Below are 17,650 nucleotides of genomic sequence, written 5' to 3' on the forward strand. Positions count from 1 at the left end.
TTTAATTATTTTCTAGTCCTGGGGCTTGAACTCAGGGCCTGGGCTCTGTCTTTGGCCAAACAAGATTTCTGATGTGAGAAGGGAAGGGGTTTAGTGTAACCCGCAGTGGCCAAGGAGTGAGGTTCCATTCTGGGCCAGGATTTTAAAAGGAAATCTTTCTTTGGGTGACTTTTTAGGATGCACTGTTTATTGGGTTGTATTGTGGGTAAGGGGGATGAATTTCCATAAAAAAAGGAACCTGTCATTTCTGGCCGAGTAGGAACTTCTTTGACAGGGTGTGATGTCAGTTGCCAAGGAGAAAGGAAATTTTAGCAGGAAACAATTGTTTTTCTTTTAAGAGAAAGGAAGCTCCCTTTGAGGGGTTGCTAAGTATGCTAGCAAAGAATATCCTCTCGTTTCTTTTCTAGGGAAATCTGCTTGAATTAATAAATCTTTCATGCTTTCTATCTGAAGAGGCCACAAAATAAATGAATAAACATACCAAAAGACCTATATCCAGAGGAAAAATAATTCTGACTAAACCTGATTTTCTCTTTCTTTCCTATTTTTTTTGTTCTTGTTCCAGACCTAGGACTTGAACTCACATCCTGGGCACTCTCTCCCTGAACTTCTTTTGCTCAAAGCTAGCACTCTACCACTTGAGCCACAGTACCATTTCTGACTTTTTCTTAGTAATTTATTCAAGATAGGGTCTCACAGACTTTCTTACCTGGGCTGACTTGAACCATTCTCCACCCATCTCAGCCCCCTGAGAATTACAGGCCTGAGTCACCAATGCCTGCTTCTTTTAATTTCTGATAACCTTCTCATGTGCAGCCCCAATACAGAGAGAGAGAGAGAGAGAGAGAGAGAGAGAGAGAGAGAGAGAGAGAGAGAGAGAGAGAGAGAGAGAGAGAGAGGAGAGGGAGAGGGAGAGGGAGAGGGAGAGGGAGAGGGAGAGGGAGAGGGAGAGGGAGAGGGAGAGGGAGAGAGAAATACATTGTTCTGTTAAGAGGTAGGAAACCTGGCTGTGGGCACTTTGACTCTGATGGACTGTTTGTGAGGATAGTGATGGATTAGGAAAGCCCATTCCAGGGTTGGGAAGGATTTATAGAAATCCCAGAAACATGTGGTGTTGGAAGAAGCTTAGTGATGGTCTAGGGCAGCCCTTTGTTGAGACAGGCTGGGGTCAGGGAGCTTCTTGATAATAGAATCTAGAATCTAAACTCAACATTGTCAAGTCTCAGCCTGGGGCTTTTCCTCCCACAACTGACTTGGTGGGGGGGAGGGGATGCTGGCAGTGTGTGTGGAGGAAACAGAACTAAGTAGAGGTATCTCTGGGCTTGAAGGGGATTCAGAAATGGATGTAGAGGCTAGCATGGAAGTGTGGCTTTAGGATATCAGCCATGAGCTAGAAAGCCAAGTGAGAGCTCCTGGCCCTGAGTTCAGACTCAGACCCTCATTGGTGTGTGTGTGTGTGTGTGTGTGTGTGTGTGTGTGTGTGTGTGTGTGTGTGTGTGTTCAAGCACACTGGCGCTGGTATGTACTGGCAATCAAAGGAGGAAACTGAGGAGGATGGAATTGATGGCTATGTCCACAGGAGAGGAGTCGGAGGCATTGTATAACCTGACTGGTGGGTTGTGGGGCATCAGTTTTCAAAGAATGCTAAGTGCCCAGGAAGTAAGAGGACAGCTCTCTCAGGAACATGGGGGGGAAGGGCCCTCACTGAGGTAGCTAGGGAATGTCACTGTACCCCTCCCCCCCTAAGAAATGTCTTTATCATTTCTTAACGCTCCAAAGGGGGTTATCATTTTAATTTGTTCAAATCACAGGAAGTATGTGAATTAGATCCCAATAGAGCTTTTTTTTTAAAAAAAAAAAAAGAACACAGACACACACATACGCAGAGAGAGAGAGAGAGAGAGAGAGAGAGAGAGAGAGAGAGAGAGAGAGAGAGAGAGAGAGAGAGAGAAAGAGAAATCTGAGAACCAAGAACAACAACAAAAAGCAGGAGAGAATGGCTCAGCCTGGCTTTGCCAGGCCAGTAGTGCAATGGTTTTCTATCTTCCCATTTGTAGCTTCAAATCACTCTTTTCATTTGTGCCTCCTCCCCTTTCTTGATCAGCAAAAAAAAGAAAAAAGAAAAAAAAAAGCCAACACCAAGGGCAGTTTCTCCAAGGGGCCAGATTAGAGGTTGCAAAAGAAAGAACTTGGACAAACACACAAGGCACCTCTTCATTTACTGTAAAATCCTGTTTAATGTGTAACATTTCAGGCCGAGAAAGGCCTTGGGGACTGAAGTCAGGAGCAGCCCTGATCAACTCCCACATCAACTTATCTGCTTGTTCCTCCCTCCCTAACTCCTTCACCCCAGACTTGTCCTCTTTTTCCTGTGGCAGCAGCATGGCAAGCAATGTTCCTCCTTTCTGCTGCTTGCTACCCTCCTTTCTCTATCCACACGTCCATAGCACCCCTCCTCCACTGGCTTGCCCCCATTCCTTCCCACTCTAGAAACAGGGGATCTGACAGTGCAGGGTTAAGATTAGATTCATAATTGGAGACACTGTCAGAGCAGCCCATCTCTTTCTTGTCCCTAGTGGTCCCAGGGAGAGGGTGAGGGAAGAGGAAGGGGTAACAGGCCACAGAAGCTTGTTCACAGGCCCAGAAACCTTGAACACTGGTACAGAGGTGGATTCTAGCTTTCCCCCAATCCCTCTAACTCCTCAGACCCAGGAGGAAGGGAAAAGAGGGAAAGGTTTGGAGAGAGTAATCCCTAGCAGGCAGAGGCCTGCTCACCAGCAGGGGGGGAAAAAGGAGGGGCAGGCCCGGGGTAGGGTTGGGAGGAGGTGGAATAGGAGGTTGCCTGGTACAGGAGCACCCCTGGCCTTAGCAGGCTGAGCAGCGATCACTCTTCTCAGCCAGCCCAGCCCCAGTGCCCGGGCTTCGGCGCAGTATGTCTTTCAGGGAGCCATCCTGCTCGCTCAGCAGCTTGTTGATCTCATTCTGCTTGTACTCTGGGGAGAGACGGTGGCCGAAGCCTGAGCCTTTGCGGGATGGTGGATTGGACCGTCGTTGGGCTCGGCGAGCACAGGCCCGGATGATGAGGTACACTACTTCTGCCACGTTGAGGATGATGCAGATGCCGGAGGCTGCGAGCATGAAGACGGTGAAGACTGTCTTCTCAGTAGGACGGGACACAAAGCAGTCCACGGTATTGGGACAAGGATAGGCTTCACACTTGACCAGCCGCACCATAGCGTAGCCGGGATAAAGCAGATAGAAGACATACATGAAGACGGCCTCAAACAGCAGCCGGAACACCACGCTGATGACATAGGTCCACCACAGTGTCCCTGAGATGTGCACCTTGTGCCTCTTCACCTCCTCCAGATGCAGCGGATCCCCGTGGCCTTCGAGGCGTAGCATTTTCTTCTCTATGTGCTGCTGGTGAGCCACATGCATGGCCACGAGGAGAGCAGGGGTAGAAACTAAGATGAGCTGTAGGGACCACAGACGCACGTGGGAAATGGGGAAGAAGTGGTCATAGCAGACGCTGTTGCAGCCAGGCTGGAGAGTATTGCAGATGAAAGAAGACTTCTCATCGCCCCATACACTCTCTGCTGCCACCACCAGCACCATAATTCGGAAGATGAAGATGACAGACAGCCATACTCGGCCAATGGCTGTCGAATGCCGATTCACACCACTGAGCAGCGTGTATAAACCTGTCCAATTCATCCTGCCTCATGCACACCTGCAAAACATGTGGCCGGAAGGAAAGTCTCAGAAAGGCCTGGGGCAGCAAGTGGACCACCAAGAAGCTACCAGATTCTCTCCTCCCCCCAATACACAGCCAAGAGCCAGGACTGAAAGGGAAGGACAAACATAGATCATCCCCACCAGCTCTTCTGTTTGGTCAGCCTCTCCACCTCCTCATCCACTTGACTTGACCTCCCTGAGCCCATCCCCCCTTCTTCAATCATCCTACATTCCTTCCAGTCCCTTCCTTCATCAGGCCCATCTTATTCTCCAATAACCCATCCCTTCTGGTTTCCCTCCACCAGCTCCTTAACCTCCGACCCCTCCCCAGGCAAATCCAACAAAGCGATTACCTTGGGGAGCGCCTATCCTTGAGGCCACCCAGACGGGTCCCCTATGGTCTCATGTCTGTGTAGGGGGAGTGGTCCCTGACTCCGCGCCTGCGTCCCAATTCATCACCGCCCGGTGCTGGGGAGTCATATGCTGCTTTATACCCAGTCTCTGTACAATAGGACCTTTGTGGGGCTCTGAACAACGCCCTTTAGAATTCAGATCAAACGCCCTGACTTCCGCCCACCCTACACACAGAGCACTTGTGTCCCAGCGCCGGACACCCAGCCTGCACCCACCTGTTCTGTGCCCGCCCGGTCCATCGCCGCACCACCCCCTGGCCCCACCAGGAGGATGGATACAGGATGCCGAGAGGGAGGGAAAACACACTCAGGTTCATGTAAGGTATGTCCTCTGTGGACCCGGAGGCTATGGGCCGAGGCCCTCCCCCACAGCCCTATCAGAAACTTAGGGTCAGCAGGAATTTTTCCCAAGCATAGGTCTCCTCCAGGGTGTGGGTGAAGTTCAGAGGAGGAGACCAAACTCATGTTTATCAAGGCAGCAACTAGACTAATTATTTTCCCAGACATTCTTTTCACCCAGTTAACAAAACTATTTTTTACCCCATTTTCTTGATGAGAAGCTGAAACTCAGATAAGCAACCCAAGGTCCAAGGCTAGAAAGTGGAATTGTGGGATAGAACACTAAAGTAAGATCAGAACAAAGGCTAAACTTTGTTTTGGACTCCAGCAGACCTTGTGCTTTTATAGATAATGACAGCAAAAGAAAACCCTAGCCATCGAAGAAGAACAAGAAGGAGGAGAAGGTGAATCAGAAGCAGGACAAGCAGAAGGAGAAGGAGAAGAAGAGAGAAGACAAAGGTTAGGGCTGGGAATGTGGCTTAGTGGAGGAGTGCTTGCCTAGCATGCACGAAGGCCTGTGTTCGATTCCTCAGTATCACATACAGAAAAAGCTTGAAGTGGCACCATGGCTCAAGTGCTAGTCTTGAGCAAAAGAAGGTCAGAGGCAGTGCCCAGGCCCTGAGTTCAAGCCCTACAACTGATAAAAATGAGAGAGAGACAGAGACAGAGAGAGGAGAGAAAGGAGAGAGAGACAGAGACAGAGAGACAGAGACAGAGAGACAGAGACAGAGACGGATAGAAAGAGAAAGAGAAAGAAAAAGAAAAAGAGAAAGAGAAAGAAATGTTACTACCGGGCTGGGAGTTTGGCCTAGTGGTTAACGTGCTTGCCTAGCATGCATGAAGACCTGGGTTCGATTCCTCGGTACCACATATAGAAAAAAAAAGCTGGAAGTGGTGCTGAGGCTCAAGTGGTAGAGCTCTAGCCTTGAGAAAGTCCAAGGACAGTGCTCAGGTCCTGAGCTCAAGCCCAGGACTGGCAAAAAAAAAAAAAAAAGAAATGTTACTACCCAGGTGCTGATGGCTCATGCTTGTAATCTTACCTACTCAGAAGGCTGAGATCTAAGGATTGTAATACAAGGTACCCAGGGCAGGAAAGTCCACAAAACCCCTACCTCCAATGAACCAGCCAAAAAAAAGAGGCAGAAGTAAAGCCAGGAGCTTGTGACTCACTCCTAGCTGCTCAGGAGGCTATATCTGAGGTTTGAAGGCAGCCCAGGGAGAAAGGACTGTAAGACTCTTATCCACAATTAACCACCAGAAAACCCAAAGTTGCACTGTGGTTCAAAGTGGGAGAGTACTAGCTCTAAGCTGAAGAACTCAGACAGTGCCCAGACCGCCCCCCATCTCTCTCTCTCTCTCTCTCTCTCTCTCTCTCTCATCTCTCTCTCTCTCTCTCTCTCTCTCTCTCACACACACACACACACACACACACAGAGCTAAGTGACTGTGCCCAGGTACTGAGTACAAGTCCCAGTACTAGCACAAAAATGGAAAAGAACAAGAGAAAGCAAGTGTTAATGTCACCAGTAAAGGCAAGTATGGAGGCTGTCCTCTAGTGGGAACACTATGAGCACCCTCTCTTTGGGTTAAAAGAAAGGAGGCTGGGCAGATGGGCACATGGTAAGGTCAAGCCAGGATAAGAGAGTAAATGAGTAGGTTGAAAGATGAAACAGGTAAGAGCCCCATTGCCTGCGTTCCAATCCTAGATCTTCACTTAATACAACCCTGGGCTATTACTACAGTTCATTGAGCCTGCACACTCGTCCATAAAATGTACCTAATATCTGATGAGGCTTGATGATCTCACCTGCAAACATTCTTACTTCAAGGGGGTTAAGAATTTTCTCAGGAAGAGAAAACAATAGTGATTGGGAAGGAGTAGGGAGGGTGCTAAATGACCTGCCAAGCCCTGCCAAGATCTCTTCTTTTCCTTCACAGTGTGTGGTTGGCATATAGTGTCTGCCTGACATAGAACAGACAGTTCTATGGTTGACCTGCCCCCAATGTCAAGTGCATAGTGTAACCTGCTTTCATGAGCTTGCCAGTGACTCTAGGGAGGAAATTCTCTATCCCCCAGGCAGACAAAGCCTCTCCCCACCTCCCTCTACTGCTACCATTGAGTTTCTCACATAACCTTCTAGAAGGAAGGAGCTGAATATGAGGAGTACACCCCAAAACTCGACCTGAACAAAATACTCCTCTAGGGAACCTCTACAACAAGAACAGTGGCTGCAGGAAGAAGCCCTGTATTCACTTCCGGTTGGTCCCTTGGATTGTGCAGGGAAGGGCAGGCTAACAGAAAAGTTCGATAGTGAGCTGGACGCTGGTGGCTTATGCATATAATCCTAGCTACTCAGAAGACTGAGATCTGAGGATTGAGGTTCAAAGTTAGCCAGGGCAGGAAAGTCCATGAGATCCCCCCCCACACACACACCACATTCTCTGTCAATCATTGGGTTGGAACTGTGGGCTTGAGCCATGATCCTGAACTCTTCAGTTCAAGGCTATCTCTCTACCACTTTGAGCCACAACACCACTTCTGGTTTTCTGGTGGTTAATTGGAGATGAGTCTCACAGACTTTCCTACCCAAGCTGCCTTTGAACCATGATCCTCAGATCTCAGCCTGCTGAGAAGCTAGGATTACAGGCGGACCCACTGGTGCTCTGCTCTGTAAGACTTATCTCTAATTAAGCACCAAAAAAGTCAGATGTGTAGCTGTGCATGGCTCAGGTGGTAGAGCACTAGCTTTGAACAAAAATACAACAAAACTCAGGAATACCATCCAGGCATTAAAGTTCAAGCCCTAGTACCAAGCATACACACACACACACACACACACACACACACACACACAAATAATTGGAGAGTGAGAGAAAAAGAAACGTGAATTCAGCATGGTTGTAAGAACCTGTATTCCCAGCTACTCTGAACCTAAGGCTGGAGGATCATGAGCTCAAGAGTCTGAGAACAGCCTGGACAGCCTAGGGTCATTTTGTCTCCAATGCAAAGCAAAACAAAATAAACTGGAGGAAGAACTGATAGTCTATAGGGCATAGGTTACTACTGTGAATTTTTCTTCACTTAGCTAAAATGTTTACAAGATTAGAGAGGCCGGGAGTGTGGCCTAGTGGTAGAGTGCTCACCTAGTATGCACAAAGCCCTGGGTTTGACTCCTTGGTACCACATACTCAGAAAAAAGCTGCAAGTGGTGCTCTGGCTCAAGTCGAAGAGGATTAGCTTGAGAAAAAAGTATCCAAGAACAGTGTCCAGGCCCTGAGTTCAAGCCTCAGGATTGGTAGGAAAAAAAATAGAGAGCAGGAGCCCAGGACTGTGGCCTAGTAGTAGAATGCTTGCCTAGCATATACCAAGCCCTGGGTTCGATTCCTTGGGACGACATATACAAATAAAGCTGGAGTGGTGCTGTGGCTCAAGTGGTAGAGCGGTGGCCTTGAGAAAGCTCAAGGACAGTACCCAGGCCCTGAGTTCAAACCCCAGGACTAGCAAAAAAAAAGAAAAGGGTGGGGGGGGAAAAGAGAGAGAGAGAGAGAGAGAGAGAGAGAGAGAGAGAGAGAGAGAGAGAGAGAGAGAGACAGAGAGAGAGAGAGACAGAGAGACAGAGAGAGACAGAGAGAGACAGAGACAGAGAGAGAGAGAGAGAGAGACAGAGACAGAGAGAGACAGAGAGAGAGAGAGACAGAGAGACAGAGAGAGACAGAGAGAGAGAGAGAGAGACAGAGAGAGACAGAGACAGAGAGAGAGAGAGAGAGAGAGAGAGAGAGAGAGAGAGAGAGAGAGAGAGAGAGAGAGAGGAGAGCATATGAGGGAGGGGATAATATAGTTCAAAAAGAAATAGACTCTTGCTGGACACTGATAGCTCACACATGTAATCCTAGCTACTCAAGAGATGAGATCAGAGGATCTTGGTTAGAAGACAGCCCAGGCAAGAAAGTCTGTGAAACTCTTATCTACAATAAACTACTCAGAAAAAGCCAAAAGTGACCCTCTAGCTCTATTGGTATAACCCTAGCCCTGAGCAAAAAGAAGCTCAGGGATTTGCACCCAAGTCCTGAGTTCAAGCCCCAGAACTGCCAAAAAAGGGCACTTTTTTCCCTAGCATGCATGAAGCTATGGCTTCAATTCCCCAGTGCTACACAAACATAAAAAGCCAGAAGTGGCACTGTGGCTCAAATGGTAGAGTGCTAGCCTTGAGCAAAAGTAGCTCAGGAACAACACCCAGTCCCTAAGTTCAGGCCCCAGTACTGACAAAAAAGCAGTCTTTATATGATTTATGTAACTGTAACCACTCTATACATCACCTTTATACTACTAATGACAATTTAAAAATTAAAGAACAAAAGCGTTGGTGAATTAGAGCTGTGTATTGAAATCAGTATAAAGAAGAGGGAGTATGGGGTCCTTTCTCCCAAACCAGAGTTTTGCAAGCAAAGCTGCTAAAGGAGGCATGTGGTCATTAAAGAAATGGTGGAGCAGGGCACTGATGGCTCATGCTTGTAATCCTAGCTACTCAGGAGGCTGAGATCTGAGGATCCCTGTTCAAAGCCAGCCAGGACACAAAAGTCCATGAGACTGGTTTTTTTGTTGTTGTTGTTTTGCCAGTTGTGGGGCTTTAACTCAGGGCCTGAGCACTGTCCTTGAACTTTTCTCAAGGCTATAGCTCTATTCTTCAGCCATAGTACCACTTCCAGCTTTCTTTCTTCCTATGTATGTGCTGCCAAGGAATCAAACCTGGGTCTTCATGCATGCTAGGCAAGCACTCTACTACTAGGCCAAACTCCCAGCACTCCAATTAACCACAAGAAAATTGAAAGTTGGACCTGGAGCGTGGCCTAGTGGTAGAGTGCTTGCCTAGCATGCACTAAGCCCTGGGTTCGATTCCTTAATACCACATATACAGAAAAAGCTGGAAGTGGTGCTGTGGATCAAGTGGTAGAGCCCTAGCCTTGAGAAACTCAGACCCTTGAGTTCAATCCCCATGACTGAAAAAAAGAAATGATGGGAACAGTGAGAGATGTTAGACTTTGGGTTGGTGGCAGAAGAGAACTGTTGAGATCATTTACTGAGCTCCTGTTACGTGCTAGGCCCTTGTGCATACACCGTCTCACATTATCTTCAGAACAACCTCGTGAGATAGAGTGTGCTTTATCCTCATATGATAAAGAAAACAGAGACAAACCCAGGTGAAAGGCCTTGCCCAAGGATCACACAGCAAGTGCCAGGGCTAGGATTTGAAGCAAGTCATGCTGACTGAAGAGATCACATTCTTTTCCATAGACTACTGCCTTGGATAGATATATAACTTTCCTTCCTGAGACAGAGAGACAGATGGGGGTGAGGAGTGAGGGAGGGAAGGTAGGGGAGAAAGATAGAGAGAGAGCACATACGTACGCATATCTGTGCGTGTGTGTGCGTGCGTGCATGTGTGTGTGTGTGTGTGTGCACACGTGTGTGTGTGAATGTGTGGTGTGCTGGTAGTGGAGTTTGAACTCAGGGCCTGGCTGCTATACTTAACTCTTTTACTCAAGCGTGGCACTCTACCACTGGAGCCACAGCTTCACTTCTTGCTTTTTGGGGATTGATTTGGGATAAGGACTTTGAACCACCATCCTCAGTTCTCAACCTTATGAGTAAATAACCAGGATTACAGTTCTGAGCCATGGGTGCCCAGAATTTTTTTTTAGGACCAAGGGACTCAAAAATGGTCTCTCTCTCTCTCTTTTTTCAGTCCTGGGGCTTGAACTCAGGGACTTAGCACTGTCCTTGAGCTTTCTCAAGGCTAGAGCTCTACCACTTGAGCTACAGCACCACTTCCGGCCTTTTCTGTGTATGTGATACAGAGGAATCGAATCCAGGGCTTTGTGCGTGCTAGACAAGCACTCTACCACTAGGCCACGTTGCCAGCTTTGGTCTATCTATCTCTTTTTTTTTTGCCAGTCCCAGGTCTTAAACTAATGGCTTGGGCACTGGCCCTGAGCTTCTTTCTTCAAGGCTAGCATTCTACCACTTGAGCCACAGCACCACTAATGGCTTTTTCTGTGTATGTGGTTCTGAGGAATCAGATCTAGGGCTTTATGTATACTAGGCAAGCACTCTACCACTAAGTCACATTCCAAGCCCTGGTCTATCTTTTATTTTGCTTTTACCTCTTCTTTTTTTTTCTCCCATGAATTAACACGTATTTTCCTTCTTTTCTCCTTTCCTTTCCTTCTTTGGTGCATAGGATCTCTCACTATATAGCCTAGGCCTGCCTCAACCTTTGAATCCTCCACGTTTACTTTCCAAGTAGGGGCACTGCTATGCCTGGCCTTTCCAGGGTTCCCACAGACTCCTCATCCACTTTGTTTTTCTGACCTTTGTCACGCTGCTTTATCAAACTCCAAAGTAAATCTTAGCTGTATTCTTCTCTCTGCCCCTCAGGGTGTCCTACAGACATTCTGGTCACCTCTGACTCCCTAGGTTCCCCACTTCTTATCTTGAATTCCCTGGGAGATAGCCAGAAGCTCACTGTGAGCCCCTAAGAACCCTTACCGTGAGCACTGGAATTTCAATTTTTGCTTTCCTGTTGGAAGGTGAACTGATTTCTATGTCAACATCAATGCCTCGAGGGTTGAATTTTAAAAACATCTAGGGGAGTGACCTGATTTTGAAATCCAACTTGTTTTCTTGACTTTGAGTTAAAGTCCGGGTATTGATATGCTCTGTGTTGCACCAGGCGTGTTTTGCTCACTTGTTTAATTAGGTAAGACTGTCAGGCTATTTAATGCCACAGCATTACATGCAGTAAAGAGCTAGGAGATGACATTTAATCTTTACAATAGTCCTGTTAATTTATCCCCATTTCTCAGCCCAAGACGTGGAGGCTTAGAGATGTTTTGGACAATTGCCTCTGTGACAATTGTCCTGATGCCCAGTGACAGAATCAGGTTTCAAATGTCTTTTCCTCTGACCTCAAAGCCTTTGTACACAAAAAGCACTGCTTTTGCTGGCTTCTCTTTTGAAGAAGTTTGGATTCTCCATGAGACCAGGCCCCCAACTCAAAACCATGAACATACTGTGCATGTTTGTACATGTGCATGTGCACACCCACAGTACAATGATCATGTGTGTCTATCTGTGTCTGTCTGTCTTTCTCTGTCTTGTCCAACTGCAAGGAAAACCTAGTGTTCAAGGGACTTGGGAACAGAGGGGCCTGGCTGGATTGGATGAAGCTGTATTCATCCCACACGCCATACTCATTGACCCTGTTTTTCAGGCAACTTGTGGTCAGGAAGGGATATGGGGATTTTTTTTGTGGGTCATGGGGCTTGAACTCGGCCTGGGCACTGTTCCTGAGCTCCTCAGCTTAAGGCTACCACTCTAAACCTGTCCTGGGCGCTGTCTGTGAGCTCTTCAGCTCAAGGCTACCACCCTACCCTTGAGCCAAGCCCCACTTAACATTTTCTAGAGTTTAATTGGAGGGAAGAGTCTCAGGTCCCTTTGTGTCCGGGCTGACTTTGAACCTTGATCCTCAGATCTCAGCCTCCTGAGTAGCTGGGTTTACAGGCATGAACCACCACACCAGGCTTGGTCTTAGATCAGTCCATTCCATTTTCCTTTTTCCCTCTCTCTGATGTGATCTTTTCATGAAACTTCTGCTAATGTCAGCACTTTATTCTGTCTAGACTTCCCCCACTAATTCCTCCACAATCTAGCTGATTCCTACTGCTCTTAATTTGGGTTCTTTTTTTTTTTGCCAGTCCTGGGGCTTGAACTCAGGGCCTGGGCACTGTCTTTGGACACTTTTTGCTCAAGGTAAGTGCTGTTGTCACTAGAGCCACAGCACCACTTCCAGCTTTTTCTGTATATGTGGTACCGAGGAATTGAACCCAGGGCTTCATGTATGCTAGGCAAGCAGTCTACCACTAGGTCACACTCCCAGAACTTAACTTGGGTTCTTTACTTGACAGTCAGACCTTTATGGAAATCTTCTGTGTTTATGAACCTCATGGTTGTTAGGGTGGTCTTCAATTAACAGATAAGGTAATAAGAGAGTCGGGAACTGGTTGCACATGCCTTTAAACCAACCTAGCTACTTAGGAGTCTGAGCTCTGCTCTTTATCATTTTTAGCCAGCCTGGAAAATCTGTGAGATTTTCTTTTTCTTTTTTGCCAATTCCCAGAGCTTGAACTCAGAGCCTGAGCACTGTTCTTGGGCTTTCTCAAGGCTAGCTGTCTACCACTGGAGCTACAGCACCACTTCCAGCCTTTTCTGTGTATGTGATATACCAAGGAATCAAATCTAGGGCTTTGTGCATGCTAGGCAAGCACTCTACCATTGCGTCATGCTCCCGGCCCCAAGTCTATGAGAGTCTTATCTCCAATGAACCAGCAAAAAGCCGTAAAGAGAGCTGTGGTTCAAAGGCTAGAGTGTCAGCTCCGAGTGAAAAAAAATGCTAATGGACAACACATAGGCCCTGAGTTCAAGCCCCAGTACTGTGAACAACAACAACAAAAAGATATGGAGTAAGTTATGAAACAGCTGGTAAAGAAATTCTAGAACTCAGGTCAGTAAGAGTTCTTTTGGCTGCTTGCCCAAGCCTGGGCTCCCTTTCCTGTTAGTATGCTGCATCCTCATCTAGACTCCTGTCCACAAAAACTCCTGTGGTCTGTCTTTTCTCCCCATTATTTTTTTTTTGTCAGTCATGGAGTTTGAACTCAGGGCCTGGGCACTGTCCCTGTGCTCTTCAGCTCAAGAATAGCATTCTAACATGAGCCAAAGTACCACTTCCAGTTTTCGGGTGGTTAATTGGAGATAAGAGTCTCATGGATTTTCATGTACAGAGTTATCTTTGGACCAAGATCCTCAGATCTCAGCCTCCTAGGTAGCTAGGATTAGAGGCGTGTGCCAGCGGCACCCAGCTCCTGATTTCAATTTCTAAGTCTGAACATTCTACTTTGCCATTCCCAGCAGCTGGAACAACTTTCAAATAGCTCCTTTACATCCCCAAGCCATTACTTACCTCGAGCTCAGCTTGAATCTGCCTGCCTCTCTCAAGAAAGCGCAAATGCAAGCATGTACTTAAATCTTTTATCCCTGTGGTCTGGTTCTTGGTAGAATCTACAGAGGACTTTTTCTTCTTTCGGCCCAAAACTCAGACTGGATGCCTGTCTGGCTTGCCTTGTAATCAGGGAAGGAAAACAGCATCAACATTGCCCAATGGTCCTTGTGAACCCTCACCCTACATGGCAGGAAATGTCTCAGAGAATCATACTTGGCCATCTAGCATCAAGGAAACCCTCAAGTCTATCTGTCTGTGAGTTGACCCTATGGCGATGAAGGAAATCATTGGCAGGGGAAAAAGAATAAAAAAATAATAAACTAGACGAAAAGAAGCAGCTTCAAGATTGGAAAGGGGAGAAGATCTGGAAGCTCCAGGGGAAAGCTAAGCAAGCCTGACACCTGGAAATAGGGAAGCATAGAAGGGAAGGAAGCGAAGGGTTCTGCATGGTGGAATGTTCAAGAGAAGAAAGACCCACACCTGTCCCTATCCCGACCTTTTAGTCCCTCAGTGCTACACCAAGCCCTCCCTGGCCCACTCCCTCGGTCCCCAGACTCCTCACCTCCCCAACACTGCCATACCTGGCTGCTTCTGCCCTTTCCCAGGGAATGTCTGCAGGCGTGCCTGTTCTGTGCTACCACGTAGTGTCAGCCCAACCCAGGGGAGGGACAATAAGCCAAGGGCCGGAGCTAGAAATGGCCCACAGCCCAAGAGGAACCAAACATTAACCAGCCCCACCTCCTCCCCTACACAACTATTAAACAAGATTGATCTCTAAAGCTCCCCAAAAGTTTGGAGCTATAGATCACAAAGCCTGGAGTTCTTGCCCTGTCCCAGAGGAAGAAAGACATCACTGTCACCCATGTGTCCATGTTGGGGGGAGGGGGCCAAACTGTCCCTGGCTTCTTCACATGTCAGTTTTCTCCCACTCCTGGCCCTAGGTGGATCTGCTTTGTGGCCATGTAGGGGGCAGGATGAATGCCATGGGTGACAGAGGACCATGAGGTCATGCTAGGGGATGGCAGTGTTTCCCATCCACATGGCAGAACATCACAGCACACGGTCAGACCAAAGTATTTCCAGTCTCATCCCAGAACCTTTGAAGCTTCCACAGGAATTGTCTACAATCCCAGGACAGTTGAACTGCAAAGTAAATCTTGGCAATCATTTAGGTAAACAGAGAATGTCAACCATTAACCCCAGGATCTGTCTCCACCACCCAGGACCCTGCTTCATTCTGCAGCCTCAGTGACAGTGAAGGAAAAAGATGTGAAGCCAGTTCAAAGTGTCTCTTACCTTCTGTTATTAACTAAGCATAAGCTCTCCACCAGGAAGGAAACAAGCCTCAGCTTCCCTTGGCCAGGGGACACAGGAAGAAAGGATAGCCTAGTAGCCCTTAAAGGAATTTATTGGGCTCCATTTATTGTAGCTCCATGGTACAAGGCTTGCCTAGCCTTGAGTTCAATTCTTCAGCACTGCAAACAAACAACACAAAATCTTTTTGAGAATACAGGACTAAGATAGAAGAAAATGCTATGTGTATTGAATTATATGCTTCTGACTTTGATGGCTAAGAGAGTTCAAAGGAGAGGAAGAGGGGAATAAATGGCAGCAATCAGGGAAGGCTTCTTGGAAGAGGTGAGGTTAAAGTAAAAGGAGATAGACATGAAAAGGCCTAACATTACAAGAAAGAGGAACAGTGTGAGCAAAGGCAGAGTTGGGTTGAGCAAGGGATACGGGACAGGTAGTATGGAAGCAGGACTGTTGGGTAGTTGTGGTAGAAATAGTCAGCTAAGGTGCTCAGAGCAAGAGGGCACATTTTAACCCATATAGAGTTCCTTTAGTGAGAGTGGTAAACTTGGTGTGAGGCAAAACAGCCAGAATTCACAGGAGATGGAGGATGGGAATTGTGGGGCCCAGGTAGAATGCTGTTTTTTGGTACTTGGTGATCTTCGCTTGAGTAGAGGTTGGAGTAGATGGAAAGCACTAGCATTTTTGAGTACTTAATGCATGAAAGGAAATGACCAAACTGCTTTACAAGTGCTACTTACAGAGCAAAATAACCTTCTGAAGTCTGGCACCAGTGCTCATGCCTGTAATTCTAGCCCCAGCTGTGAGATTCTTATTTCCAAATAACTAGTTAAAAGCTGGGCTGGAGGTATGGGTCAAATGGTATAGTGTCAATCTTAAGCAAGCAAAGCAAAACAAGTGTGAAGCTCTGAGTTCAAACCTCAGTACTGGCACTAAATTAATAAACACCCTAAGAAGTGTGCACTCTTAATATTTCTATGGTGTGGGAGAAATAAGACACACAGGCTAATACAAAGTTATATTTGAACCCAGGTAGTTTGGCTCTAGAAATTGTTTGCTAAGGGCCAGGACTTTGGTCTAGTGGTAGAGTGCTTGCCTAGCATTCATGAAGACCTAGGTTCTATTCCTCGGTGCCACATACATAGAAAAAGCTGGAAGTGGTGCTGTAGCTCAAGTGGTAGAGCTCTAGCATTGAGAAAGGCCAAGGACAGTGCTCAGGCCCTGAATTCAAGCCCAGGACTGGCAAAAAGAAAAGAAAAGAAAAGAAAAGAAAAGAAAAGAAAAGAGGGCCGGGAGTTTGGCCTAGTGGTAGAGTACTTGCCTAGCATGCACAAAGACCGGGGTTTGATTCCTCAGTACCACATATGTAGAAAAAGCTGGAAGTGGTGCTGTGATTCAAGTGGTAGAGCACTAACCTTGAGAAAGTCCAAGGACAGCGCTCAGGCCCTGAATTCAGGGCTCCCTCCTCTCCCTCCTCTCCCTCCTCCTCCTCCTCCTCCTCCTCCTCCTCCTCCTCCTCCTCCTCCTCCTCCTCCTCCTCCTCCTCCTCCTTCTTCTTCTTCTTCTTCTTCTTCTTCTTCTTCTTCTTCTTCTTCTTCTTCTTCTTCTTCTTCCCAGTCCTAGGGCTTGAACTCAGGGCCTTGGGACTGTCCATGAGTTTTCTCAAGTCACTCTACCACTTGAGCCATAGCACCACTTCCAGCTTTTTCTGTGTATGTGGTACAGAGAAATCCAACCTGGGGCTTCATGCATGCTAGGCAAGCATTTTACCACTAGGCCACTCCCCCAGCTTCTGGAAAGTTCTGAGCTAACAGTAGAGACAGCGATGAGCCAGACCCCCAAGTGTCTACAATCAGTGAGCAGCACCTAATTGCTATAAGTAGGAGGCACATATGAGGTGCTGGAGCAGTTGAGGTCTGAGGCGACAGAGAGCTGTGCATTGTGTTCAGGGCCTGGTGGGCAGACCTGTTTGACCAGAAGAGAGAGCTCCTGTAGCCAAAGTCCTGGGAAAGAAACCTCGGGTCAATATTGGCGGGCATTAATTGTTCCTGGGAGTCTTGGCAGATTTTCTTTAAGGTACTTGTAGTCCTTGGGCCTATGGGAAGTCTGTGATACTGTTAACAGAATGGCCATATGCATGTCCTGTTTACTGCTCCTTGAGCACTTCTTCTGGCTGGCTGCTGTTGTCCACCTAGAGAGAGAAATTGGCAGGAGAGAGAAGGGGAAAGGACAGAGAAGGAAAGGGGAGGAGAGAGGAGAGGCTACCAGGGGAGGAGAATAAAGTGGAGAGAAGAAGAGAAGAGAGGGGGGAGGAGGAAAGAGGAGAGTGTGGAAGAGAGGAGAGAGGAGAAGCGGGGGAGGGAAGTGGAAAGGAAAGGGGAGGGGAGGAGAGAGGAGAAGGGAAGAAGAAGAAAGGGGAACACAGGAAAGAGGAGGTAAAGGAGAGGGGAGGGAAGGAGAGAAGGGAAGGGGGATGGAAAAGGATAGGAGAGGAGAGCACAGGAGGGGTTGAGAATGGAGAGAAGAGGAGAAACAAGAGGGGGTGGAGGAAAGAAGAGGAGGGGAAGGGGGGAGGGCAAGTGAGGAGAGAGACGAGGAAGGGAGGGGGAAAGGAGGGAGGGGAGAGAAGGGGAGAGGAGAGGAGAGAGGAAAGGAGTCAACAATTGACCAGGAGTGAACAAAGTCCAGGGATTTGCTCTTGCAAAGCAGCTGATTTCAGTTGCTATCTTGATTCCTAAGCAGGCAGGTTTTTTTTTTCTTGCCATAAATAGTTTCAGGTAATATTTGACCATT

At 47.5% G+C, this 17,650-nt stretch overlaps 1 protein-coding gene across 3 annotated transcripts; it reads right to left on the bottom strand.

Moving 5' to 3' along the window:
* Positions 1-2,217: 2,217 nt before the first annotated feature.
* On the bottom strand, positions 2,218-14,208 carry Gjb1 (gap junction protein beta 1). Of its 3 annotated transcripts, XM_090326055.1 has the most exons (3): positions 14,128-14,186; positions 13,508-13,665; positions 2,218-3,733 (listed from the first exon to the last, which is right to left on the bottom strand). In XM_090326055.1, the coding sequence occupies exon 3, from the start codon at positions 3,715-3,717 to the stop codon at positions 2,866-2,868; it is 852 nt and encodes a 283-aa protein (XP_090182181.1). In that variant the 5' UTR covers positions 3,718-3,733; positions 13,508-13,665; positions 14,128-14,186; the 3' UTR covers positions 2,218-2,865. The 3 variants fall into 3 exon arrangements, with proteins under 3 accessions (XP_090182181.1, XP_090182182.1, XP_090182183.1); XM_090326056.1 differs by lacking the exon at positions 13,508-13,665 and having other exon boundaries at positions 14,128-14,208; XM_090326057.1 differs by lacking the exons at positions 13,508-13,665; positions 14,128-14,186 and adding an exon at positions 4,092-4,176.
* Positions 14,209-17,650: the final 3,442 nt, after the last annotated feature.

This window comes from Megascapheus bottae, chromosome X (assembly GCF_031878675.1).
Source record: "Megascapheus bottae isolate mThoBot1 chromosome X, mThoBot2.hap1, whole genome shotgun sequence".
Lineage (NCBI taxonomy): Eukaryota > Metazoa > Chordata > Mammalia > Rodentia > Geomyidae > Megascapheus > Megascapheus bottae.